Source organism: Acinonyx jubatus, chromosome E3, assembly GCF_027475565.1.
Source record: "Acinonyx jubatus isolate Ajub_Pintada_27869175 chromosome E3, VMU_Ajub_asm_v1.0, whole genome shotgun sequence".
Lineage (NCBI taxonomy): Eukaryota > Metazoa > Chordata > Mammalia > Carnivora > Felidae > Acinonyx > Acinonyx jubatus.
The window spans coordinates 31,509,983-31,535,816 of record NC_069398.1 but is presented as its reverse complement, the minus strand read 5'-3'; the positions used below and the strand labels follow the sequence as shown (position 1 = coordinate 31,535,816).

Sequence of the window (25,834 nt, the reverse complement as noted above, 5' to 3'; positions counted from 1 at the left end):
CACTTGAAGGCAAGGGGATGAGGTCTCTCAGCTTCTCACCCTTGGCTGCCAGAACCTTCATGAAGATTCTCCAAGTTATCTGACCTCTAGAGACCCTTCCCTCAGGGCCTCTGAGCTGTCACAGCCATTAACGCCTTAGGTTCCACAAACCTGCAAAGGCCCATTTAGAAAACTCCAGTTGAGATGCCACGGTAATGTCCAGTTGCTGTGAGTTTGGGTTCTAGACAGTTCCTGTAGTTCCTGTACACTCGGGGCAGAAAGCTGACAGATCTGAGACGCCCGTGGATGCCACCTGTGGGCTTGTTTCCAATCTGCTTTGTAAAGGCTGTCGACCTTTAAGCCCGAGGCCAAGGACCACCAGGCACGTGAGCGACAAGCAACCAGGAGAAACTTCCAGCTATCCCCACCACAACTTGCGGACAGAGAAGACAGATCCCGAGACTGAAAAAGTGGCAGAGAATGAGAAAGAACACCTGAAATTTCAAGGAAAAAAGATGAACTCCAAAGCAGCCAGGCAGCGGCCACCTGCAGAAGGGCAGGCAGGACAGAGGGGGAAGTACAAGGGACAGCAGCCGCACAGGGTGTGCAAGGCGGGAAGACATCCCACACAACTGCAGTGGCCAAGACGTGAGAGCACGGTTCCCCACGTGCTTCTTTCTCAGGAAACACCCGGAGAATGTGTTCAGCAAGAGGAAGCAAGTTAAGAGAAGGAGCCGGGGGCACCGGCTGGCTCGGTAGGTAGAGCAGTGCCTCCTGATCTTGGGGTCAGAGTCTGAGCCCCACGTTGGAGGTAGAGATTACTAAAAAATAAACTAAAAAAAAAAAACAAAAAACCAAAAACATCGACACATAAGAAAAGTGGTGGCCAGAGGATTCTGAGACTTTAGGAAAATGCAAATTGCTGAAACTCAGCAAACATCCTGAGCAATTTTGGTATCGGCTGGAAGTCTGCAGTTAAATCGTGAAGCACACAGAAGAGCAAATAGTCTTAATTATCCTCAAAGAAACGAGTAGTTGTGCAGCACAGTCCTGTTCCTCAGTGGCTCAGCCAGGCGCATCTGCACAGTAACACGGATGCTAAATAGCAAACACCAACCAGGATCGGGAAGGAAAGGTATGCCGGGGGCGGGGTGCCACTGGGAAAGAGCCGGGGCTCCCGGGAGGACCAGTGGTAACGGCTGAAACTGAAAACTGCAACCAGCACCAAAGTCCTGTGACTTCGCCAGACCCCCACGGAGGGGAGAGGGGCTGGAGGGTGAAGCAGAGAGCCGGCGGTCGCATCAGGCACGCACGCCTCTGTGACGAAGCCTCACCCAGCGGGACGGGTCCAGAGAGCTGGCGGTTTGGATCGGTGAACACGGGGAGATTTGGGGTGGGGAGGGAGCTGGGAACCGCGTGGGGGCTCTGTGTTCTCCCCCACACCCGGCCCTACGCATCCCTCTTTGCTAAGCAACTGGTGATAAAAACTGGTAGGTAAAAAGCTACATCACTTAGCCCTATGGAGATAAAACGAAGGTTAAAAGAACTCAAACTGGTTGCCCTGGGGGAGGGTGTGATGGGAGACAGCGGTTTTTGTAGCAAACCTTCAGAACTACATGGTCTTGAAACTGCCTTTTAAAAACATCTTTAAAAAATACTCAAAAATAAAGCAATCTTCAGAATGATATAAAGGATTTAGAAAATGGATTCTGACATGACCTGTTCATTGAAGTACAGTTTCAGGCTTAAAGTCATAATCGGCCTCCTTCCCCCTTTTCGGGCTCCCAACAGCCGCCAGCTTTAGCCCAGAGCTCTGGCCCCAGTTGCACGAGCACCCATGTGGACGCCCCACCCGCATCCGAAGGTCCCAAACCCAGCCTGACTCCCCACCGGTCCCTGCTGACTCTTCAGCTTCTCCCCTGGAGGGGCCTCTCCCTGTCCCCCAGCATGAAAACCTGCACTGGAAATAAGTGTTTCCAAGCGCCTAGGATTTCAGGTGAGGCAAACGTACACATACCCCAGGAGGTCGTTCGAGCTCTCAAGAATTCAAGTATTACAGTCATATGATTCAAGGATTTATTAAGTCACACATGCAAAACATAACTGCTAATTGCATTAGCAAAAGATCAATGTAAAAACACTCCACAAGTCTGCAACGGTCAATTTAAAAAACTTTGTTCTAGTGGTTGAAAGGTCCAACCTTGGATTCTTGCCAGTGGGTAAGTTGTACAGAACTTGGTTAGCACGAGCACGGGCTTACAGAACCTCACAGACCCAAAGGAACGTGGTTGATTAGGCAGAGCGACAGGAAGCGTGTGTCCGGGGGAAGGCGGCGAGGAGGAGGGTCAGCATTAGTCAAGGTACAGTACTGGTGATCTGGCAAGACAGTGATGTTACGAAAGTTCATAGTTTAGGAATATCTAAAATATTTCAAAAACTGTAAAGCTGCAACACATGATTTTTACACCTAGTTACTAGAAAACTAAGGAAAGCGATTAGCTCTGAATAAAGTAACAAGGAAACAGGAATGCACTTTCACTAACCTACAAAAAAAAAAGTCTAATGCATTATCAGAAAGATTTTATAATACAAGGAGGCATATTGCTCATTAAGAAGGGGTTCTATAAGAAAAGCACTAAGTCAGCAACTATGGGAACGACCAGTTCAAAGATGAATTAAATGCCCGATCTCAGGAGGGATGGAGTCTAAGAAAAAAAGCTTAAAACACTTAGTGATGATACCGACCTTTCATCATTTACTGCATCTGACAGAAATTAACCTTTTTAAGATTTTACCCGTGACACTTTCAGTTTAGTAATGACGTGCACAGCGTAGTGTTTTGTCAGAATACTGTCTTCGTCCTCTGATCGCGTCCCGTGGCCCGCACACCCTCCCCAGGTGCCCACGGCCACAGCGGACCCTTTCATCACAGGGGCGGGAGCCAGAGGGCGGTTCCAAATCTCAGCAAAAGCGAATACACTACTTTTAAAAAAAAAAAAAAATCTCACTACAAAATCAAAAAGATTGATCAGAGAGCTGAGTCATCACGCTCGTTCCAGGAGGACACACAGCTCGGTGCTGGGGGTGGCCGGGCTGCGCCAGGCGGCCAGTCTCCGGAAGGAGGCTGGGGGCTCTCCCGGCAGAGACCAGCCAGCAGGGGTCTGTGCGTCCGAACTTGAGAGGCTGGCTGCGGTCTCTTCTCAAGACAAAGGTCTTAAACGGTTTAGTGCTTAGTGTTCTCAGCACAACAATGCAATTTAGTTCACAAGGTATTTTGGCAACTCTTAATCTGAGCAAGAATAGGGGCTTCTGAAAAATAAGGCTTTAAAAAAGCTTGCCATTTTAGGGCTAAATTTTAATATAATGTGAAAGTTTGAAGTCTTATACTTTAAACAAACAAAACCTAAAAATTACTGATTGGTTCAAAATGGTTTTATGGAAAAACTAATCTGTAACAAAAACTTGGCATTGAGTGCGAAGGCTCCACCATTTTTGAGCAAAGCGTACAAAGGTTCTGAGGGGGGCAGGGCAGGAGAGGGGCCCGGACATTTACAACAGCAGGCATTTTCTCTTCCTCTTCTTGACCGGAGGGGGGCAGAGAACCGCTCGAATAGCTTCATCAAACACTGTCTTGAGGCCTCGCTGCGTGAGCGCCGAGCACTCCAGGTATTTTACAGCACCTGCCGGGAGACAGCCTCTATCAGCCCCGCTCTTCTCACCCGGACAAGGACGAAGAAGCAGCTCCCCGGGCCCCGCCACCTGCCGGCACATGTGGCCCAGCGAAGCAGCCCTGACCCTGCACCCACCTGGTGAGCGTCACCACGACCCTGAGTCAGAAAACACGCTCTCTACTTCCCCAGACTGGAGCCAGTCTGTCACGAAAATAAAACCCGTGCAAAGAAAGCAGACGTGAAAATGCAAGGATTTCCTACCGATCTCCTTCGCCATGGCCAAACCCTGCGGGTAGGTGATGGGAGTCAGCTTTTTCTCCTTCAGTTTCTCAATCGTGTCTTTGTCGTCCCTGAGGTCAAGTTTAGTTCCCACCAAGATGATGGGGGTGTTGGGACAGTGGTGTCGCACTTCAGGGTACCACTAGATGCAAGAGAGAAGAAAGTCATGACACATTCCCCTCCCTCATGAACTTTCTTTGCCTAAACGATACCCATCCGGGTGCCCAACTGACCCCACCACCCCACCTTAGTCCCTCAGCGCTTTTGGCAGGAACCGCCCCCCTGCCGTGCTCACACCACCCCCCCCCTTCAATACTTTCAAGAACCACAGGCCTGCCTACCTGTGGGTGTTTGATCAGCAAACCAGGATTCCAAGACTAAGACCCAACAGAACAGGCTCTACTTGTCAGTGTTGGGGGGGGGGGGGGGTAGGAAGGGAAGGTCTTCCTTCCCCAAAAAACTATCTTTTGGTAAAATGGGTCAAGCTCTTACATGAACTCTGAGAATCCTACCTACATAATATTCAACAGTGAGCATGAATTATGTGGACTGAGGTCTTAGCCCTGCCACCACTACTCTCACTGGACACATCCCTGATCACAACGAACATCCCGCGCATGGCACTTTTCACTGGAAGTGTGTGAAAGACGCAGGAGAGGAAAGTCATGGCCGCTGTTTTAGCAGATGACTCCATCAGATGGACTCGAAAGTGTTATTTTAACAAGGGATGCAGCGTTTCTGAATCAGACCCTGAACTTTAGAATTCTACATAATAAAGTCAATGATTTCAAAAATTGATCTACCTAAAGCAGAATTACAAAATCATTAAAATTTCTATCACTAAATAGTAGTTTCACCTCCCAAAGATGACACTATGTAACAAAACATTGGTCTAAAACATCCCGGCTTACCTTTGCTCGAACATTTTCAAATGACGCAGGACTCACAAGAGAAAAGCAAATTAAGAATACATCCTATAAAGAGGAAAGAGAGGCATTTAGAAATGATCTCACGGTGACGAGCGCGCTTTGCTTCGTAAACACTGTGGGGACGATTCACGAGACGAAGTGCATGTTATGCACCAGCAGTCCGTGTCTAAAGCTCACTCCCTGGTTACAACCCTTCAGTTCTGTCAGAAGCTCCCAGACCAGAACCAGCACATGAAGCAGCCAGCTACTTACGAGAAGAGGGGAGAGGATTTACTAGAATGTGCTAGCATTTCCTAGAGACTGGAGAGGCCTCCAATCAGACCCCCAGGAGGCCTCTTCCTTCACACTCCCAACTCCCACTGGCAACTTTAATGCTCTTATTTATATACAGGGACCAAACCAGGGTCAAGGTACCACTCATTTCTGTAGAACGTGGTCTGTTTTTCAAAAGCAGAGTCGATTTTAAAAAACATGTACAAATGGTACGCTTTTCATTAAGCTCCCCGGGTGCACGTTAAGTACACTTTCAGTTGACCGCTGGTTTGCAATTAAACTGCTTTAAGAACTGCCACCGGGGTCCCCAGCACAGAGGGGGGTCCGACCCGGCTGTTCGCTGAGCACCTTCCGCCATGACGGAGGTTCCCGGGTGTAAGCGTCATCTTCCCGGCTGTCGGTTCTCAGCCCCGAGCAGGGCTCTGGAGGACTCGATGCGGGGCAGTCGTAGCCGAAATAAAGATTCAGAGGAAAAGTCCGTGCAGAATAAATACCTGGAAGAATTTCCGACTAAACGTAAAACCTCTGCCCCACTCTATTGTGTCGAGTCAAATTTAAATATTTAGCTGTATTAAAAATGCCTAAGAGTTTCTAAAATGCTAGGTTTATAAATCCCTTTCCTAGAAAAAGGCAATTCTGCTACTTTGTGAAATGTATCTTCTCCCAAGCTAACACAATTCCCAAGCTAGCACTTTCAATCATCCAGCTGATCCCTTGTACCTGGAAAGGGAAAGAAACATCCCACACAACAGCTGTTTATAATTGACATTTAACAAACGCTAGCGCATGCACAGGCTCGTCGGAGAATCACCGCGGCAGGTCGGCACCGGGTTACATCATTTGGAAGCAGGGGGAGGTTAGCTCAGCCGCAGAGCCGCGCCCCGGACACCAGAGACACCAGGGGACACCAAAGCGGAGGAGGAGGAGGTGCCCGCAGCCATGCTCAGTCCCGCTCCACGGTGGGTGGGCGTCACGTGGAGCCTCGACGGCCTGGGAGGCCCCTCACGAAGGTCCCTCCTTCCACGCGGGAGGAGGGAAGCAAGCAGTTCACAAACCGCTTTAATTCGAGCTAGTAGGTAAACGGTCTCGCTCCACTGAAAGCACATTTCATCAAGCAAAACCCAACCTCGAGTGAAGTGAACACAAAGCACTCAAGGAACGTGGGGCTCGAGAGGAAATCCTGGGGAACTAAGTGAAACGAGAGAACAGATAAAGCTTGAAACTGAGGTCGACTGAAAGTTTTACATACGGCAATCGGCTTGTCTTTGCCCCTGGAGGTTATATCCTTACCATACGTTTCTCCAACCTAGTAATGCATGAGAACTGTGTTTGAGTTTAGTAAAAACTGAGGAAAGTAAAAGTCAACACAATCCATTATTTCTTCTTCATCAGAATTCTGTCTCAACCCTCCCAAAGGATCCAAAAGCAGAGGACTATCTAGCATCTGTGACGCCAAACCCCACCGAAACTCCATCACACCTGTGAAGGCCATGATGAAGACAGAGGTCAGGCACACTCTGGCGGGGGGGGGGGGGGGGCGCCACCCACAGGAGCACACAGAAGGTTCCTGTTCTGGCAGCAGCGCCACCATGCCTGATGACACAAATGCCCGCCCGAGGAAGCGCACGGGCTCTGTCCACTCAGGAAACGTGCAGAAAGCGTGCGTTCCTCCTTAGCAAAGGCGTGTCCGTGCGTCCATTAGCAAGAGACACACAGGTCAAAGATCTCTGTCCATGTTCCGAGACACAGGCCCAGTGGCAGCAGCCACCAACGGGAGGCGCACCTGTCCGTAGGACCGGGCCTCTGGGAGGAAAGGGCCCCAAGAAGCGCTGCTGGGTCTGCGCTGTGACGGTGACAAGGCTGGCGCTCACTCTCCCCCCAAATTCCGCAAGTGCGGATCGAATTCAGGGAGCTAGAGGACCTGAGTGAACGGTGTCAATGCACTGAGACCTTGAACTGCGCCCCCCCCCCCCCCCCAAGCCCCTGCAGCTCTGGACGGGACGGCCACCCAGAGGGGACGGCACCTCCAGCGGCCACCACAGGGCTTTCAATTCGCCCCTGTTGCAACAAAAATCAAAAGAAAGACTTGCTCTTCAAGCAACACAGAACCCCACACGTCTTTTAACAGATGAACAAGAGAATGATTTTAATTTCCTCTCTCTCCAGCTTCTCTGACCCACGACTCTGAGAATATTAAAGTTGCCACTTTCACCGATGGGCTACTTTTAAAGATTTGTGCTCCCGACTCTTTATGGTGACACAGGGACCCCTGGGGATTGGCCACAAAAACGCAGCTCCAAAATATCCTCCAACCACATCTGTTCTACCTTTTTCAATTTTTAAAACATATTTTTTGATCAAGAAACATGCTTTTCCATCCTACGTTAACATTCCACCATCTGCCCGTTCCCTTCTCCTTCTTCCCTCAGCCTAAATAAGGCTTTAAAAAGGTGTAAAGAATAATGTGGTAATTCTTCTAAAACAATAACATGGAAATCATAAAATGTCTAGTCCTTCTGACACTTCGCTCTTCCAGGAGGGATTCATTGCAGCCTTGGCCTCCCAACCAGACACCCCGCACAGACTCCTGCTGCTCGACCTTGGCAGGTGTCTCGATGTCCACGGGGGTCCCCGGAGGCCGGAGCTCCATGGCAGGGCTGCCTGCAGCAGGACTGGCCCAGCCTTCCTCCCAGTGTGTCCTGGAGCCTCTTTATTCTGCCCGGGCCTCCCCAGGCCACGGGCTCCCCTTCCCTCTGGCCCGGACGCTGCTCTCCTCACACCGGCAGCCGACTCCCGACCACACAGGCTCCCGCCAGGCCTTCAGTGACTGCTCCGGGTCGCAAACACCGCTCCCTCACTGGCCAGGTCCACCGCCTCCACCAGGCATGCGGAGGGCACCACGGAGAGGTTCCTGGCGGAACGGGAGGGGACTCGGGGGTGGCTGGGATCTCCCAACTCCAAACACCCTAGCGCTGCTCGTGCACGTGCGCGCTCTCTCTCTCCCTCTCATTTCCTTCTCTTCTTAAGGCCTTCCGCCCGGCTTTTACTTTCAGGCCTGGAATAGTTCTTCCTACAGACACTCTAGGAACCAGGCAAAGGACCAGGGCGCAAACAGGACAGAGCAAAGATGCTGTGTGTGTGGCACCCATGGGGAGCTGCTCAGGAGAAAGAGCAGGACAGCCCCGAACCCCAGGAGCCAGGCTACGGTGGGTTCCCACTGAGTGTGACAATCTCCCAGAGCGCCGTCAGACCACGCAACCATGCTGACACGAGACCAGAAGCAAAGAAACGAATAGAAGACCACTTAATCTTGTCTAGCCACAAACACAAGGTCACCGTGCAAACTATAGAAACCCCAAACGCCCCCCTCTCGCAGCCAACGAGACTGTGTGACGGTGTCTGCACCAGTCACAGATTTGGCCCCAGAACTACCCTACTTCCTGCCAGCACCCAATCCAGAGCAAGCCCTCACCCAAATCACACACCCCGCAGTCCCCGACGTGCAGGTCTCCTTTGGGGCACAGGAACAAACCCGACTTTGTTCAAGCCACAGGTGTGTTCCTAGTGACCTGTGGCCAGAGGACACAGGTAGAGGCGGCCACCCGAACAAAGCAGAAAAAGCCAGGTGAAAATCCGAACGGCCAAGCCAAACACAGCCATTCTCCTTGCCTCCGCGCCACCACCCGGCACTCCCGAGCTGAGCACACACACACCCCAGGTCCCCGCAGGCCCGGACACAAGAGGCCCAGCGCCTTGGGCAGCACGGGCCTCTCCGGACCCGCACGGAGCTCAGGCCTCGTGACCCCGGCGAGGCACACAGGTTCCCACTCACACCACGTCCTGGACAAAAAGGCAAATGCAGCTGACTCGACACGACGCACGATGCTGGGCCCGAGCACTACACGGGTCACGCTGCCACGGTGACAAATCAACTCAAGACACACACAAAGAACGTGCAGGAGAGCAGGCTCCACGTCGGGCCTACTTCAAATGCAGGGCTCAAACTCCCAACCGTGAGATCAAGGCCTGAGCTGAGATCAAGAGCCCAACATTTATCCCACCAAACCATCATGAGCCCCTATTACGGCACATTTTTAAAAACAAAATATAAAGATAACTTATTCAAGGATAGGAAAGCCCTAAAGATTACTTAATTTAGAAAAATAAAACTTTCGAGGGCAATCTCTACTGAACAGGACTACTTGCTTGCCATCTTCTGGAGAACGCAGAAACGAATGCCTTAAACAGACCTAACTTCACCACCCAAGCTGCCCAACAGAGGACAGCAGCATTAAACGCCCACAGGAAACATGACATCTATTTTGGGGGGTCGCCAAGCCCTAAGGGTGACATGTGGATACAAAATCGTCTACCAGCCCTTCAGGGGAGGTCTGAGCACAGTCACGGACAAGCCACATAAACAGGCCTTGTAGAGCCAACAACCAGAGACCACGTTCCAGTCAGTACAAAGTTCAGAGGCACCCCCGCTGCCAAGGTGCCAGCCGGCAGCCACCGGGCCTGCTCCCCCTGCAGGGACAGTGTGGCCCAAAGGAAGGAGACCTTCCAGGCACCAATCTCCGCATTTGGGGCCGCCCCCCCGGGAGCCAATGAAACGTCCTCATCTGCAGGAGGCCAGCGGGCGCATCTTTAACTGCTACACAGCCGCTCTCCTCTCTGCTCAAAGTGCCCAGGACACCCGTCTGCTGGCGCGTGATGTGTCACACAGCACGTGTGAGCTATCTGAGGGCTAGAGTCGTGCCTCACCCCCTTATCCGTTCAAGTGTCTGGCAGGAAAAGAGCACCTTACACAGAAGGGACACAGAAAGTTTAAGTCCTGCCCCAGAAGGACAACACCCTGCGGCTTGATTCAATCTGTCACTTTACCTGCGTGTGTTCTGGCATACAGAGCAGGGACCTTGCCAAGTCACCTTTGACTTACTGTGAGCCACTCCCTCAGAGAGAAAGGCCACACCCTGCCCGGACCCATGAGTCACAGGAGGTGGCTCTCACTTCTCAGAAGTGACACCCCACCCTTCCAGATGGATCCAGTGGGTTAAAGACTCCTACTCTGTCAATAGGTTAGCAAATCCATTTAAAATCTGGAATTATCAAGCACCCATTGGGGACAGAAGAGTTTCCTAAACATGTTGAAGAACTCAAACCATTTGGTGATTATGAACTGATTTTCAAACCTTAATCAGTTAATTTTTAGCTGGAGATTAACTGAGCACTCACTCATTCAAACCTCCCATTTTATAGTTCTGGTTACAATTCAATTGAAGGACAATCAGCAAAAATCTACAGCTCAAAGCAACTGGATTTGGCAATTCCTCCAGGAGAAAATAAATACAGGAGACAATGACTGTTGCATTCTAAAACTGTACTCAAAAGTATAAAAAACTATCATTACTAAAAACGGGAAGTTAAATTTAAAAACAAAAGATTTGGGAAGACTAGAACTATGGTTATGTTCACCCACACTACGCCCCCAAGACGGTGACGGTCAGGTCCATCCAAGGGTTGACACCTGCCTTCTCCAGGGTGTCTCCTTGACCCTGACCCCTCTGGTCATCCAGAGTTGCTGAGAGCACGCACAGCAACTTCTAGTCATTCGGGCCCAGCCAGCTGGGACGTGAAGAGCTCTCCAGATGTGCGTCTTCACCGCAACACTGGAGCGACTGTGACGTACCTGGACCCTTCTGTTAGCTTTATACATACTGCTCGTCTAATCCTATGTCGAGACAGGTGACAACTAGAGCCCTGAGGAAATCTGCCAGGGTCACAGAGCTGGGAAGCAAGGGCGCAGGGTGGAAACCTAAGGAGTCTGTGCTAGTGCGTATTCCTTTGGCTGGTTAGCCACTTGAGTCTCCAGAGTTATTTTCAAATACTTTTAAGACAAAGAACAAATGTGTAATGAGAGAAGCACACGATGCAAATAAGATAATTCCTAATTTAAAGAAAAGAGGCCTCTAAGCATATTTCCACCAACTCTTATTAGCTTTTGGTACACGGATCATTTAATCGTCTGAAATGGAAGCAAAACAATCTAGAAGTTTTTCTGACTGGACACTGTGGACATAATTTTACAAAACTGAAACCTGACTCTACACTGAGAAGATGTAAGTGCTAAAGCCAAAGGGTGGCTCAGATGGTTAAGCGTCTGACTTCGGCTCAGATTGTGATCTCATGGTTCGTGAGTTCAAGCCCTGCATGTGGCTGTCAGCACAGAACCTGCTTCAAATCCTTGGTCTCCCTTCTCTCTCTGCCCTTGCATCTGCCGCCCCCCACCCATGCTCGCAAAAATAAACATTAAAATAATGATAATAATAAACCCATAGAAAAAGGAGCATGAGTAACATAGAAAAATATTATTAAAGAGCATCTGGCTGGCTCAGTCGGTGGAACGTATGGCTCTTGATCTCAGATTCGTGAGCATGGAGCCCAATTAAAATTAAAAAAATAAAAAGAAAGAAAAATAATATTAAACCCAAAAGACAAGTCACTAACTTGATTTTCAAAAACCTTAATCCTAACAGGGCACCTGGGTGGTTCAGTCAGTTAAGCATCCGACTCTTGATTTTGGCTCAGGTCATGATCTCCCAGTTCAGGAGGTCGAGCCCCTCACTGGGCTCTGCGCTGAGGGAGCAGACCCTGCTGGGAATTCTCTCTGCCCCTCCCCTGTACACACTCTAACTCTCAAAATAAATAAATATTTAAAGGGTGTGGGGGGGGGGGCGCCTGGGTGGCTCAGTTGGTTAAGAGTCTGACTTTGGCTCAGGTCATGATCTCATGGTTCATGAGTTCAAGCCCCCCATCAGGCTCTGTTGCTGACAGCTCAGAGCCTGGAGCCTGCTTTGGATTCTGTGTCTCCCTCTCTCTCTGCCCCTCCCCTGCTCACACTCTAGCTCTCAAAAAATAAACATTAAAAAAAAATTCTAATAAATATATATATAAATAAACAAATTGCAACAATGGAAGCATGTAAACTGCACAGCACCATATTCTATACCAGGTTAAGACCAGAGAAATGAGAACAAGCCAACTCTGGGTTGGCATGTAGGGGACACATGCTACTGAACTAACATGAGCTTGCTACTACTCAGGATGCCCCAAAGATGGCGATACAGCAGACCCCTGAACAACACGGGGGGTGGGGGGGGGGGAAGCGTAAGGGGTGCTGACCCCCCCCATGCAATCAAAAGTTCCCCAAAATTTAATGGCCTGCTACTGACTGGAAGCCTTACCAGTAACATCAACAGTCATATGTTAAGTGCATTAGGTACTGCGTTCTTACACTAAAGTAAGCCAGAGAAAAAATTTCCCTCAGATCTGGAGGAAGAAACATACTGAAATGTACCGACAGGCCTAGTCTAAGCGGACATGTGAAGTTCAAATGTGTTGTTCACGGGCCAACTGTGCAAGCAAACCCACAGGTGATGTGCAATTTCATATTCAGAAATCATATATTCTAAAGGACACATTAAAAATCAGTCACGATCCTTACTGTTTGCGGATAGGATAAGGGACGTAATCTGTCATAATCTTCTTGTCCAGCTGTATCCCATAAGCCCAGATTCACCGGTTTTCCATCCACCATAACATTGGCAGAGTAGTTGTCAAAGCTGCAGAATGGAGTAAAAATGGTTAGTCTTTAGCCATGGAGCACTGGGCACAGATCAGGGACTCGAGTGACTGTCCCAGCAAGGGCCCCAGAGGAGATGCACCAAGGCCAGGTGCAGTCTGGGGGTTGCCGGGCCAGGGGGCAGAGCTAATGTTGGAGGGAAACTGGGAGGAGTGTAAGGGAAACAAACCAACACCTGGAGAAACTCGCCCAAGAAACAAAGGACAAGCTCCTCAATGTACCCGAAACAAAGCAGTGGCAGCAACAGGAACCTCTGCCTCTTCAACAGGACATTAAGATTCTTCTGCCCCAGAGTATAAAATTAGTCCCTCTCTTTCAAATCCCACTTGCTGAGATTTTTCACATCCACATGTGGCTCATCTTCAGCAAGGTGGTGCGGCACGGAGCCACCGCACTGAGTCAGGGCGACAATTAGTCAAGTCGTGGTCATCCAGCCAGGCCTGCGACCCAAGCGCGAAGGGAACACGAAATGAACCTGATGTGAGAGGCTGTGGTGGACCGTTTCAGAGTGAGTGTACTGGGTTACATGCATACCAAGTCACCCCAGTGATTACTTAACGATAAGCAGAGGCCCAGGAAAGCCTGACTGACAGGCATAAAGTAAGGTGGACTTCCACAAAACCAAAGCAAACCACAAGTACCACCAAGTACTTCATTAAAAAGAAAACCTGACATTGCCATTCAAACCAGGGCAAGTACCAAACAGGACCCAATACAGCAGCCTGTAAGATACAATTTTGGAAGCCACCTTCACACACTCTCGACACTGAAACTCAGGGACTTCCTAAACTGCGACGGCAAAGCCAAAGTCTGAGTAAGGCTCCGATGTGGCTTAACGAACGTTAACGACCACACTAGCTCCCATGAAGACAAGGTCTGGGGTATCGTAATTCTGCTTCTGTGAGAAAAGGACAGATTATTCAAATGAACAAGATCATGACTTTTTTATCTGGGAAAAAGAATCACGTGCCCGCCTCCTATTGTACCAAAAAATAAATTCTAAATGAATTAAAGATTAAAGCGTTAGCCACAAAAATCTAGAAAACATACTTTTGCATCACTGAAGTAGGAATGGTCTTCCTAAGCAGGACATAAAACTCCATGCAGGTAGAGTGGCATATTTACATAAACACCTCAAACTTCTTAGGGCGCCTGGGGGGCTTAGTCTGTTGACCGTCTGACTTTGGTTCAGGTCATGATCTCACGGTTCACGGGTTCAAGTCCTGCATCGGGCTCTGTGCTACCAGTGCAGAGCCTGCTTCGGATCCTCTGTCCCTCCCGCTCTCTCTGCCCCTCCCCTGCTCATGCTTGTTCTAGAAAATAAATACTAAAACAAAATTTTTAAACAAAAAAAAGTCAAACTTCTTTATGGCAGAAGACCTCATAATGAAGTTCAAAGAGACAGAGGGCAAAGGAGAGACAGAGGAATTGATATTTCTTGTACACAGAAGTTCCATCAGTAAGAAAAAAATCTCAAGAAAAAAATAAGCAAAGGATTTCAACAGTCCATCCACACAAGACTACAAATGGACAGTGAACATTTGAGGGATTTCAACCCCACCGGGGATCAGAAATGCAAATGAGAAAGTAACTTTTTCAACTCCTGTCACCCACAGTCCAACCAGAGGAGCCGACTTCAGTCACAGCTGGTCCAAGTACAGCCTTTGGGCAGCACATGGGTAGTTAACCTACCAGAAATCGAAATATCCATTCCCTCTGGATTTCGCACACCTCCACTTGTCATCATCTATCACATGTGCACAAAGACGTGTGCAATGATGTTCAACACGGCAAAAAAAACCCAAACAAACCCCATGACCAGTGTACTGTATCAGCTATAGTAGTTCAAAGTCACCTACAGTGATCATGATTTAGTTCTACCTACATGTGTAGATTAGGAAAGTCCCCACCATAAAACCAGAACAACACGGACAGTATGATCCCACTTCTGCAAAACTTTGGGCAACACTGCAGCGCACATGTTGTGCTCGACAAGGTCAGCATGGGTGGGACTTGAGGTGTTTCCTCTACTAGGATGGCAGCTGTGAGGACAGAGCAGGGTGACGTGCTACACGGGGCTCCCTAGTAATCCTATCATCGGAAAAACACTTCCATCTCCACCCAATTCTGCTGCGGAGAGGGAATAAACAGCTCAGTGGCCAATTCCGTCCTCCCGTAACTGCCCCCAGCACCACCCTGTTTCAGTTCCACAGCCTGATAACTCAACAGTGACATGGAACCATTGGGATCACTTGCCAGAAAAGGCCAATCACAACAGAACAGACTATTTCATGTTCTGGCTCCTTGATCCTTCACACACAGATGCTCGAGTGACAAATTTATATGAAACTCTTACTGTATCCAGTCTTCACACTTCGGTTTAACTTTGTTTCCTGAATGTCTAAAAACCAATTAGGAAAGCTGTGTGTTTCATCACAATGCAGAAACTTTACATCAGATTAAGTATTTTTTAAAAGCCCGATTCTCTTATTAATCAGACTTTGGTCAATGTTCACGTTTAAGTGGAAAACTAATCAGATCTGTTCATGTAAGAATTAAGAATGCCTTCACAGCAAAACAAAGGTCAAAAGAACTAAAAAAACACATCACAAGTAAATTCCTTATTTAACTCCAGATACTTACACAGTGGGGATATATTCTCCAGGAAACGCATTGGTTGTGTAACTGATCAGTAGGCACGTTTTACCTACAGCTCTAAGGAAAGAGAAAAACAATGATATAAGTTGCTTAGTCAACATGAATGTAATTCTTTCATTATTCTGTTAAACTTACAGGAAAAAAATCAAGAAGTATACACCAAGTACTTAGCATTAAACAGTTTCTGTAACCTTCTACTGAAGCCTACACATTTTCTATCCTGAAATTTAAAGTAAACAAACTTGAATTTCTCAAAAAGGAGCCTTCCTGCACTGCTTAGGAATTAGCATTCACAGAACCAGCTGTTAATTAAGCACAGGTTGAAGAGGAACGATAGTTTAAAATGGAAAGTCTCTTCTGCGACTATGTGTAGGAGTCTCTCATCTGAGCATCTTCAATTCTATCCTCAAATCACTTTGATGCGTCCTAATATGCAAACACAGCCTTCCTCTGCAACTTCCACTTGGCTGCTAAGTAATACATTTTGCAGCCTCAGAGTGGTAGCTCAAACCCACCACCTTTTAAAGCCTTCCCTCTGGCACCAGTAGTGACTGTTCTCTTAACAGAGTGCTTAGTCACTAACCATCGCACACAGAACTGTGAGCCACAAAGAGCCATACAGAACTCACTTTAACTCATCTGTATTCATTTGCCACTCCGCAACCCCCATCCTCACACATCACCATAAGCCTTTAGAGCGGCTAACACAATATATTCCAGACATATTAACTAACGGCTCAGGGACGCTGGCATAAACTTCGCAAAGCTGCGAAGAGGAGAAAGTAAAAAAGAATCGTGTAGAAATTCTCCAGAGACAGAAGGCCCTCCCGCACCACTAGTGGGGGATACAGTGTACCACGGGGCAGAGGTCAGACTGGTGGCTTGGAGTCTTCCAACCACTTGAAATTTTCATAAGAATATATCACCTACAAATTAAGATCACTGTGCCCTTAGCCAAAAAATGAGTTCCAAATTTGATATTTCTCAGAGTGACTTCAGGGGCTTCTGAGAGCCTGTGTCCCGGCCTAAGTTTTCACTAAATGCTCTCCTTACTATAGTTGATCTTAGCCAGAAGGCTGAGAAGTGATATAAATCCTCTCCTCACACAATGAAGCTCTTGAGCTGTAAGAATTTGTTGTCCAATCGCAACTACTATGAATTAGGATTCACCATAAAGAAGTTAAGTGCTTTTCTATTTTCTTAGCACTCTTAGCTTAAGGCAAAAACCTCTCTGCGAAGACAGATTACAGGCCCATCCGGTTTGCCAATACTTGTTTTACTCATAACATTATTAAGGGCTTAAAAATTAGAACTCCCCCACCCTGAAGACCTCACAGACTCAAACATGACATTACATCATCAGGAAGTAGCTCCCAACTCCTAAAGGCTTTCTCAACAAAAATGACTCATTGACCATACATTTTGTTAAAAGCTTACAATGTCAAACCTATATAAGCAGGAGGCGGAGATCCATAGTCATTAGCCTAGATTTGAGACCTGGGACCAACTCTGTATCACTTACTAGGCTGGACTTTTTTGTAAGTTTCAACTCCCTTATGCCTCAGTTTTTTCAACTGTAAAATGGATGCAAAACTACCAACTCCATCACAAAACTACTGAAAGCATGAATTCTATTTCAATCTATACCAACAAAGTGTGTGCTATGCAAGGAAGTATACCAGGTACTGAAGATATTCCAAGGAACAAAACTTCATGGAATTTGTGCAGTTATTTTTTTTTAATGTTTGTTCATTTTTTGAGAGAGAGTGAGACGGAGTGTGAGCGGAGGAGGGACAGAGAGAGACGGAGACCCAGAAACTGAAGCAGGCTCCCCAGACTCTGAGCTGACAAGCACAGAGCCTGACACAGGGCTAGAACTCACGGATGCAAGATCATGACCTGAGTCGAGGTCAGATGCCCAACAAACTGAGCCACCCAGGTGCCCCATTTGTGCAGTTATTAAAGTAAAAAAATGAAGAGTGCATGGGGCACCTGGGTGGCTCGGTCTGTTAAGCATGAGACTACTGATCTTGGCTCAGGTCAAGATCTCACGGTTCGAGGGACCAAGCCCTACACTGACAGCACAGAGCCTGATTGGGATTCTCCCTCTCCCTCTCTCTGCCCCACTCACACTCTCTCTCAAAATAAATAAATAAAACTTAAAAAAAAAAAAATAGGGGCGCCTGGGTGGCTCAGTCGGTTGAGCATCCAACTTCAGCTCAGGTCATGATCTCACAGTTTGTGAGTTCAAGCCCCGTGTCAGGCTCTGTGTTGACGGCTCAGAGCCTGGAGCCTGCTTCAGATTCTATGTCTCCCTCTTTCTTTGCTCCCCCACCCCCACGCTCTGTCTCTCTCAAAAATAAGTAAACATTTAAAAAAAAACTCGAAGAAAAAATGAAGAGTGCAGTCATTAGTGTTACTAAAGATGGTCTGGGGGATGCCTGGCTGGCTCAGTCCCTAAAGCATCTAGCTCTTGATCTCAGGGTCCTAAGTTTGAGCCCCACGTTGGGTGTAGAGCCTACTTTAAAAAAAAAAAAAGGTATCTTTAGGGGCATCTGGGTGGCTCAGTGGGTTAAGCAACAGACTTTTAATTTCAGCTCAGGTCTTGATCTCGGCGTCGGGAGTTCAAGCCTTGCATTTGGTTCCACACTGGCTGTGAAGCCTACTTTAAAAAAGGCGAGGGGGCAGTGGCGGGGGGTGGGGGGCGCCTGGGTGGCTCAGTTGGTTCAGCATCCGACTTCAGCTCAGATCATGATCTCACAGCTTGTGAGCTCAAACCCCACGTAAGGTTTTGTGCTAACAGCTCAGAGCCTGGAGCTTGCTTTGGATTCTGTGTCGCCCTCTTTCTCTGCCCCTCCCCTGCTTGTACTCTGTCTCTCTCTCTCTCTCAAACATAAACATTAAATGAAAAATTTTTTAAGATGCAAAGGGATCTAACCTAGTCTTGGAGCTGATAGAGGTCGCAATGTACGCTGAAACCTAGGAGGAATGGGGACATGACAGGAGGAACATTCTAGGCAAAAACAGCAGCATTGATGGGGAGGCCCAGAAGCCCAGCACAACTGAAGAACCAAGAACTAAGGGGGAAGCAGCAAAGGAAACTCTGAGGAGGCTGTCATCTCTTCTTGTTAAGGACATGGGACTTGATCCTACTCGGGAAGTCCCAGAAAGTTTTTAGTTGCCAAGAAACCATTAAATTTGCATTTTTAGAAGCAGCCTCCAACTGCAGTGTGGAAAAGAGGACTGAGGAAGGAAGCTGGGACTGGAGACAGAAAAACAAGAGTGGTTTGAACCAACGAGGGAGATTCAGGGTAAAAAGAAGTGGGCCATTTCTAGAGCTTCCTAGGCATGAGGCAGAACAAGATGGCCCAGCCATGGGCTGGATGTGGTAGCTGAGGAAGAGAACAGAGTCTAAGGCCATCATTGCTGAGCCTCTTTTCAAAATTACAAATGTGTGAAAATGTAATAGTTACTGCCTCTTAACATCAAGGATAAGAGGCTATAAAGGTTTTAATGGTTATGATAAAACATCATAGTAGTACTTCCTTTAAGAGTACTGTCCCAAATCTCTTCCATATGTATAGGAACAAAGCCATTACTATAAATATGACCCACTCTGTTTCAAAAGCTCTAAGATCTTGGGGCGCCTGGGTGGCTCAGTCGGTTAAGTGTCCAACTTCGGCTCAGGTCATGATCTCACAGTCCGTGAGTTCGAGCCCTGCGTTGGGCTCTGTGCTGACAGCTCAGAGCCTGGAGCCTGTTTTGGATTCTGTGTCTCCCTCTCTGACCCTCCCCTGTTCATGCTCTGTGTCTGTCTCAAAAATAAACGTTAAAAAAATTTTTTTCTTTAAAAAGAGGTGGACGCCTAACGGACAGTGCCATCGGGTGCCCCAAAACTCAACCAGTTTTTAATAATAATAATAATAATAATAATAACAATAATAATAAAAAAACACAAAAGCTCTAAGATCTCTTTTCCTGAAACTTCACCTTTAGCTGAGGCATCATCTTTTGAAAGGTTTAACTGCAAAGGAATTCAAGGTATTGGCATACCCTGATAGGCTGAAATTTTATTACCAACCATTACAGCTATAAACTAATCTGTAAGAAATTATTAAATTCTAAAATTCCGACTTAATTAAGTACATGTCCAAACGCTGATTTAAATATTTACTTAGTTTTAAAAAAACAGATAAAAAGAAAAAAATAATGGTGATTTACCTCCCATTAGTGTTATTTATCCACTCCTTTTAAAAACACTCCACAAATAAACTCTAGAGGCCAAAGTCAACACAGCTCCCACACGACGAATGGAAGCTGCATTTGGTCACAACCTTGACTGATGCGGCCAAGAACCTCTGAAAGTTACTATCTGGTTTGGAATTTCCACTTTTATATATGCTACCACTGAGTTCAACCTCTTTTTAATCCTTGAAAGCTGCCACAACTGTAGAAAATGAACACGAATCTACTGAAAGAAAGTTCATGTAACATTTTTTTAAGCCTATCTGTGCCTTTCCTGCTCTAGTAGAAATTACAAAGATTAAAGCCAGTAACTCATGTTCCTATTATGTTCTCCATTTTCCCATTAGGAGAACTTCAAGGAAACGCTTAAAATTTGGAGGGTAGGGGCGCCTACCTATTGGGTGGCTCAATAGGCTGAGTGTCTCTGAGTTTGACTCAGCTCATGATTTCATGGTTCATGAGTTCTCCCACATCAGGCTTGCTGCTGTCAGTGCAGAGCCCTGCTTCGGATCCTATCCCCCTCTCTCCCTGCTCCTCCCCCACTCGCGCTCTCTCAAAAATCAACAAACGTTTAAAAAAAAAAAAAAAGATACACTGATCTTAGGACTCAAAGACCAGATTTCTCCAATGAGAAAATAAGGAGCCTGTATTGCTGTCTAAAAGTACCTAGATCCTGGGGCACCTGGGTGGCTCAGTTAAGCGGCGGAATTCAGCTCAGGTCATGATCTCATGCTCATGAGTGCAAGCCCCGCATCAGGCTCTGCGCCCACAGCATGGGGCCTGATGGTTGGGATGGTCTCCCCCACAACCCCTCCCGCAACTCCCACCACTTGCACGCACTTTCTAATAAACTTTAAAAAACAATAAAAATTTAAAAAGGTACCTAGTTCTTAATGATATATTAATAGAACATAGTGGAATGTGAAAGTATTAAATATATATTCATATTTATTGCATCAACGAAAAACCCTGAATGAAAGTCCTCAATTTACCCTGTGAAATGGGGTTTGGGAACTCTCCAATTGTAGGCCTTCAGTAAATGCATAACCATGCAAAGAATAAATTCAGGAAATACATGAATAGAGTAGTTTAGCGCACAAAAACACAAAACCTAATGTGAAATTTTGATATTGTCACTAACAGGGACATCATAACCAACTTAGGAAAACCAGCCATTATCACCATTGGAGGCTTCAAAAAATTCAAAAACTGGGTAGCTTCTAGAACCCTCAAGGCTGAAGATGTTACCCCTAAGAGAGTCCAATTCTGAAGTAGCCTTTAAGCTACAGAGGAAACCCTCCCCCTTCTAGAAACACCAAACCCAATCCTAGAATAGTTATTATCTGGATCTGCGGAAGATACAAAAAAGTTCAAAAAAGACTTTTTATCTAACTGCATATCAGCCTCATTCTTCTTCAAAATCAAATCCTCTTAAAATATGCCCTGATAATGGGAAGATATGTCAATATCAATATAGCAAAATATTGATTGCAAAATCTAAGTGGCAGGTGTTCACTACACAATTCTTTCAACTTTTCTGTATCTCTGAAGCTTTTCATATTTAGATGTGGAAGGAAAAATATTCCTCTGATGACATGCGGTAATTGCCCTGGTAGCAGGATTCCTGATAAAACATCTCCTTTTTAGGAAGACTAAAAATTACAAGAACTACCTGGTGAGGCAGAGGTGAAAAAGTAGGAGGCACTAATACATTAGATGATTAATGCAAAAGAAAGAACATCATAAAAAGTGGCTTTAAGTTCTCTAAAAATGGATTCCTGATACTCCTCTAATGAATCCAACCCCAAACTTTTACTGGGATTATCATTTGAAAGTTTAAAAAAAAAAAAAAAAGCATACATATAATTTTAACCACCAAGATCAGAGTCAAACAACAAATCTAAACTTAGGGGCGCCTGGGTGGCTCAGGTCATGATCTCACAGTTCATGAGTTCTAGCCCCACATCAGGCTCTGTGCGGACAGCTCAGAGCCTGGAACCTGCTTTGGATTCTGTATAGCCCTCCCTCTCTGCCCCTCCCCTGCTCACACTCTCTCTCTTAAAAATAAATAAATATTTAAAAAAAAATTTTTTTTTAAACAAATCTAAACTTAGAAGCCAGTGCAGAATTCAAACACCTTTACAACAGGTCAAACACAAACATATGGAACCCCATGCTCAAGGCAAAACACACAGACAATTCACGAAGCACTTAAATTCATGGATCGGACCATCAGTTATTGTTCAATGGAAACAAGTAGAGAGGAACTGGTGCATTCCTAAAAAGATGACATCATCATGGAAGGTATTTTTTATGCTCAACTAAAAACATTCCTGGACAGCAATGCCTAAATTAGACACTGGGCTGGAGAGACTACTAGCCCAATCTGGAGTGAACTAAGAGGGGCTTCATTCACTCCCAGCCTTCTGGTCAACCAAAGCCAAAACAACACTATTAAAAATGGTTTAGGGGTGCCTGGGTGGCATCCAAATCTTGATTTTGGCTCAGGTGGTGATCTCTCGGTTCATGAGTTTGAGCCCCATGTCAGGCTCTGGATACTGTAGAGCCTACTTAGGATCTTCTCTCCCTCTTTCTCTCTGTCCCTCCCCTGCTCACTCATGCCTTCTCTCTCAAAATAAATAAACATTTAAAAAAATGGTTTAGGGAGAGACACCTGGGTGACTCAGTCAGTTAAGCCTCCCAACTCTTGATTTCAACTCAGGTCATGATCTCATGGTTTGTGGGTTCAAGCCCCATATCAGCCTCTGTGCTAACGGTGCAGAGCCTGCTTGGGATTCTCTCTCTCAAAATAAAATTTAAAAACATTAAAAACTTCTTTTTTGAATGGCTTAGCAATATCTGAATGTGAGATGCTGTCTTACCTAAGTAAAACTGAGAGAATCTTGGGGGCAGATGTCCATCAAATAAGAATGACAGACCCCGTGTTCAAGAAGGACTAACAGAATTAGGACCAAGAGAAGGATTAATAGCATAAAAAGTATCAAAATTTCAACTCACATTTTGTACTCAATGCCAAGTGAATTGCTATATAGAAAATAATCCATAAGAATATAGGCTAACTGATCCTAGTTATAATATGATTATGACATGGCTTCTAACTGTAGTTCCCAAGAATATTTTTTTAAATAAGGAAGCTTGCAATTTGTGCAATTTCAATTTGCCTTTACTGCTTAAACTGCCCTTAATTGCCTCAGATTCCCCACCATGGAGTTCTCTGCCCCACAAAATGTAGACCTACATTTACAGCTTTAACAACTTTTGAATAAAAGAACATTCCAACCATATCATCAGGCTGATGTTTTGTTTGGGTAAAAGCAGAAAAATATTTTTGGTATGGAAAATTATGTGTCTAAATTTTTCACTGAAGTAACGTTTGCTATATGCCGTCCCTTAAAGTAATAGAGGGAGCACATGGCTGGCTCAGTTGGCAGAGCATGCGACTCTTGATCATGGGGTCGTGAGTTCGAGCTCCACACTGGGTGTAGAGATTACTTGAATAAATGAATAAATCTTTAAAAATAAATAAATACCTTACATTTTTTTAATCCACTTTTAACAGGATTCTTAGCCCCCCAGTCTACATCAATGTCAAATACGAAAAAAACTCACTGAAAACTTAAAGCCAAGCCAAGAACTGTCTTATGCCTACCACTCGACTCCCCTCACAGAGTCCCTCAGTGCCTCGGAGTAAGAGAAACAGCACGTACTCCGCACAGGGCAGACACCTGGGAGGCACTTCATATCCAGCATCTGGTTTAATCCTCACAAATTCAACTTGAGGCACCTGTCTTGTGGAGGATGCGTGATATGCCCAGGGTTTCCCCCTAAGCAGCGGGTAAGAGACTTGAAGGAAGGATCCAGATCCCACAGTAGGCGTTCAACAAGTATGCGACTAGATAAACAAGCCAATACAAACAGCAGAGGTCCATAATCTGTAAGCGTTAAATATATCTGCTGTGCTTATGTTTTAGTTCCAGAAATTTTCAATTAAGGATATTACATAGGACATTACTAGGGTTATTGAATTATCAGCAATTTGGCGTTTTTAAAAACTAGTATTATTTCATATTCTAAGCATTACTGATTGAACATTTTTAATTTTTAATATTTTCTGGTATTTTTTTAACGTTTATTCATTTTTGAGAGACAGAACATGAGCAGGGGGAGGGGCAGAGAGAGAGACAGAATCTGAAGCAAGATCCAGGCTCCGAGCTGTCAGCACAGAGCCTGACAAGGGGCTTGAACTCCTGAACCACGAGATCATGACGCGAGCTGAAGTTGGACGCTCAACCAACTGAGCCACCCAGACGTCCCAACATTTGTAATTTTTAAGAGAAATTCACTTAAAGCGTTAAGACAACTTGATAAACGTTTAAACTTAAACTTCACTTAAACAGTTTACTGACTTCCCTATTAAGTAACTGAACATTCCCCCCCACCCTGATGAAAATAAAACTTTCTTCTGAAGGGTTAAAAAAAAAAAAAAAGGGTACCATACATATTCCCAAATAGGTGGGAGGTGTAATTGTTGGCTATATACATAGAACCATGAAGTGTTAATGTTTCGCATGTTGACTCTGACAAATCCCAGATGGGCATCTTTTAAAAATCAGTTCAACTGTACCCACATCTGAATTAGCTGTGGAAACAATTTCGAATGTCTAATTTGCAACTATCTAAACAAAGCCAATTCACAACTGGAGAGGCATAAAAGCCACATCAGTCCTAATGACAAGTTTGGGGAATATTAATCAAAAGATAGAGCGATGCCAGAACGCTTCCTTCGACTTTACAAAACTTGAAAAATGCACCCACTGCCTTCTGAATTTCATGAAACTGGTAGTAATTCTTGGAGCTTCCTTGTTAACACTCAACTACTCTAGCCCTGCTGAGACACACAATTTTGCTCGGATTACACTGAGATTCTTGTTTCTATGGGAGGAGGAAAAAAAAACTGCATAAGCCAAGTCTTGTCTTCCTCTAGGGCCTGTAACCACCACAGACAGTAATGAAAAGAAATGCCTTGAGTCACAGGGCAGCTCCGCTCAGGGAGCCTGTTCTGCTACATCCCATACCTAACGCAAGAAGCGAAAGCCAATTTTTTTTTTTTTTATGACCACACCACGTTCAGAGAAAAGAACAGTCTTAATCACACCCGACTCCTCGCAGCTACAATCTCAGAAGTTTCTCCACGTTAAGAGCAAAAATAATCACCTAAAAAAAAAAAAAAAACTTAACAAGTGGCCAAGTGCAAGCGGAAGATAGCCCGTGGTAAATCAGTTTAGGGCCACCAAACCCGCCCAGGCAAACATTCGTCCGGTATTATCGACCTGACCGCCGGGACACACGGAAGCTCTCAACCGGGCTCGAGAGGTTCATGTAAAAGCCCAGAAAGGGTCGTTTTCTGAGAAAGGCAACTCCAAGCCCACCGGTGTCCAGGCGGACGAGGGAGGGTGGCGGCGCGGCTGGGGGGTCCCACCCGGCGATCAGCGGGCCCGACAGAAGGCGGGAGGGTGGAGTTCACTTTTCCCTCCGGCCGCGGGTCGGCGACCCCCTCCCCCACCAAAAAAAAAAAAAAAAAAGGTGGGGGGGTAGCCGGAACCAGGCCCGTGCCGCCCGGTCCCGGGGGTAGTGAGGGGCGGCCCGCGCCCCACGCCACGCGCGGCAGAGAGGCCGGCTCCGACCCCGGGCGAGCCCGCCCGGCCCCGACCCGCGCACTCACCCGTCTCCCACCACCACACACTTGATGGCCTGCATCTGGGCCGCTCGCTGGGCCGCGGCGGCGGCCGGGCGCTGAGGCGAGAAGCGGCGCACTCGGGGCGCGGCGGGCGGGCGGGCGCGCGGCTGCGGGCGGCGGGGCGCGGAGTGCCGGGGCCGCTGTCCACGCCGCCTCGCCCTCCGCCAACGGGAAGCCGGAGCCGAGCAGCGGCCACCACCCAAAGCTGGGGAAAACTGCGGAGAAACAGGAAATGGCCGCTCCACTCACATCCGGTCTCCCCTCCCCCGCGCGGGCGCGCCGCTCCCAGGCTCCGGGGCGGGGTCGCTCCTGCCCGCGCGCCTCCCGAGCTTCCTGCCGGCTTCGGGGATGCTCGGGAAACGCTCGAGAGCGCTCGGCTCAATTCGAGGGCGCTCGGCTC

The 25,834-nt window shown here is 46.9% G+C and overlaps 2 protein-coding genes across 3 annotated transcripts in view; one reads left to right on the top strand and one right to left on the bottom strand.

The window, feature by feature from the left end:
• DAGLB (diacylglycerol lipase beta) overlaps positions 1-2,566 on the top strand; it is a 36,675-nt gene extending 34,109 nt beyond the window's left edge. The window contains exon 16 of the mRNA XM_027042256.2: positions 1,771-2,566. Within this exon, the coding sequence (XP_026898057.2) occupies positions 1,771-1,783 (13 nt within the window). The 3' untranslated portion in view covers positions 1,784-2,566. The remainder of the gene's footprint in view (positions 1-1,770) is intronic.
• RAC1 (Rac family small GTPase 1) lies at positions 2,042-25,676 on the bottom strand. Of its 2 annotated transcripts, XM_027042262.2 has the most exons (7): positions 25,420-25,676; positions 15,417-15,488; positions 12,636-12,753; positions 6,381-6,437; positions 4,841-4,903; positions 3,912-4,071; positions 2,042-3,659 (listed from the first exon to the last, which is right to left on the bottom strand). In XM_027042262.2, the coding sequence occupies exons 1-7, from the start codon at positions 25,452-25,454 to the stop codon at positions 3,529-3,531; spliced, it is 636 nt and encodes a 211-aa protein (XP_026898063.1). In that variant the 5' UTR covers positions 25,455-25,676; the 3' UTR covers positions 2,042-3,528. The 2 variants fall into 2 exon arrangements, with proteins under 2 accessions (XP_026898063.1, XP_026898064.1); XM_027042263.2 differs by lacking the exon at positions 6,381-6,437 and having other exon boundaries at positions 25,420-25,670.
• Between the last annotated feature and the right edge of the window lie 158 nt (positions 25,677-25,834).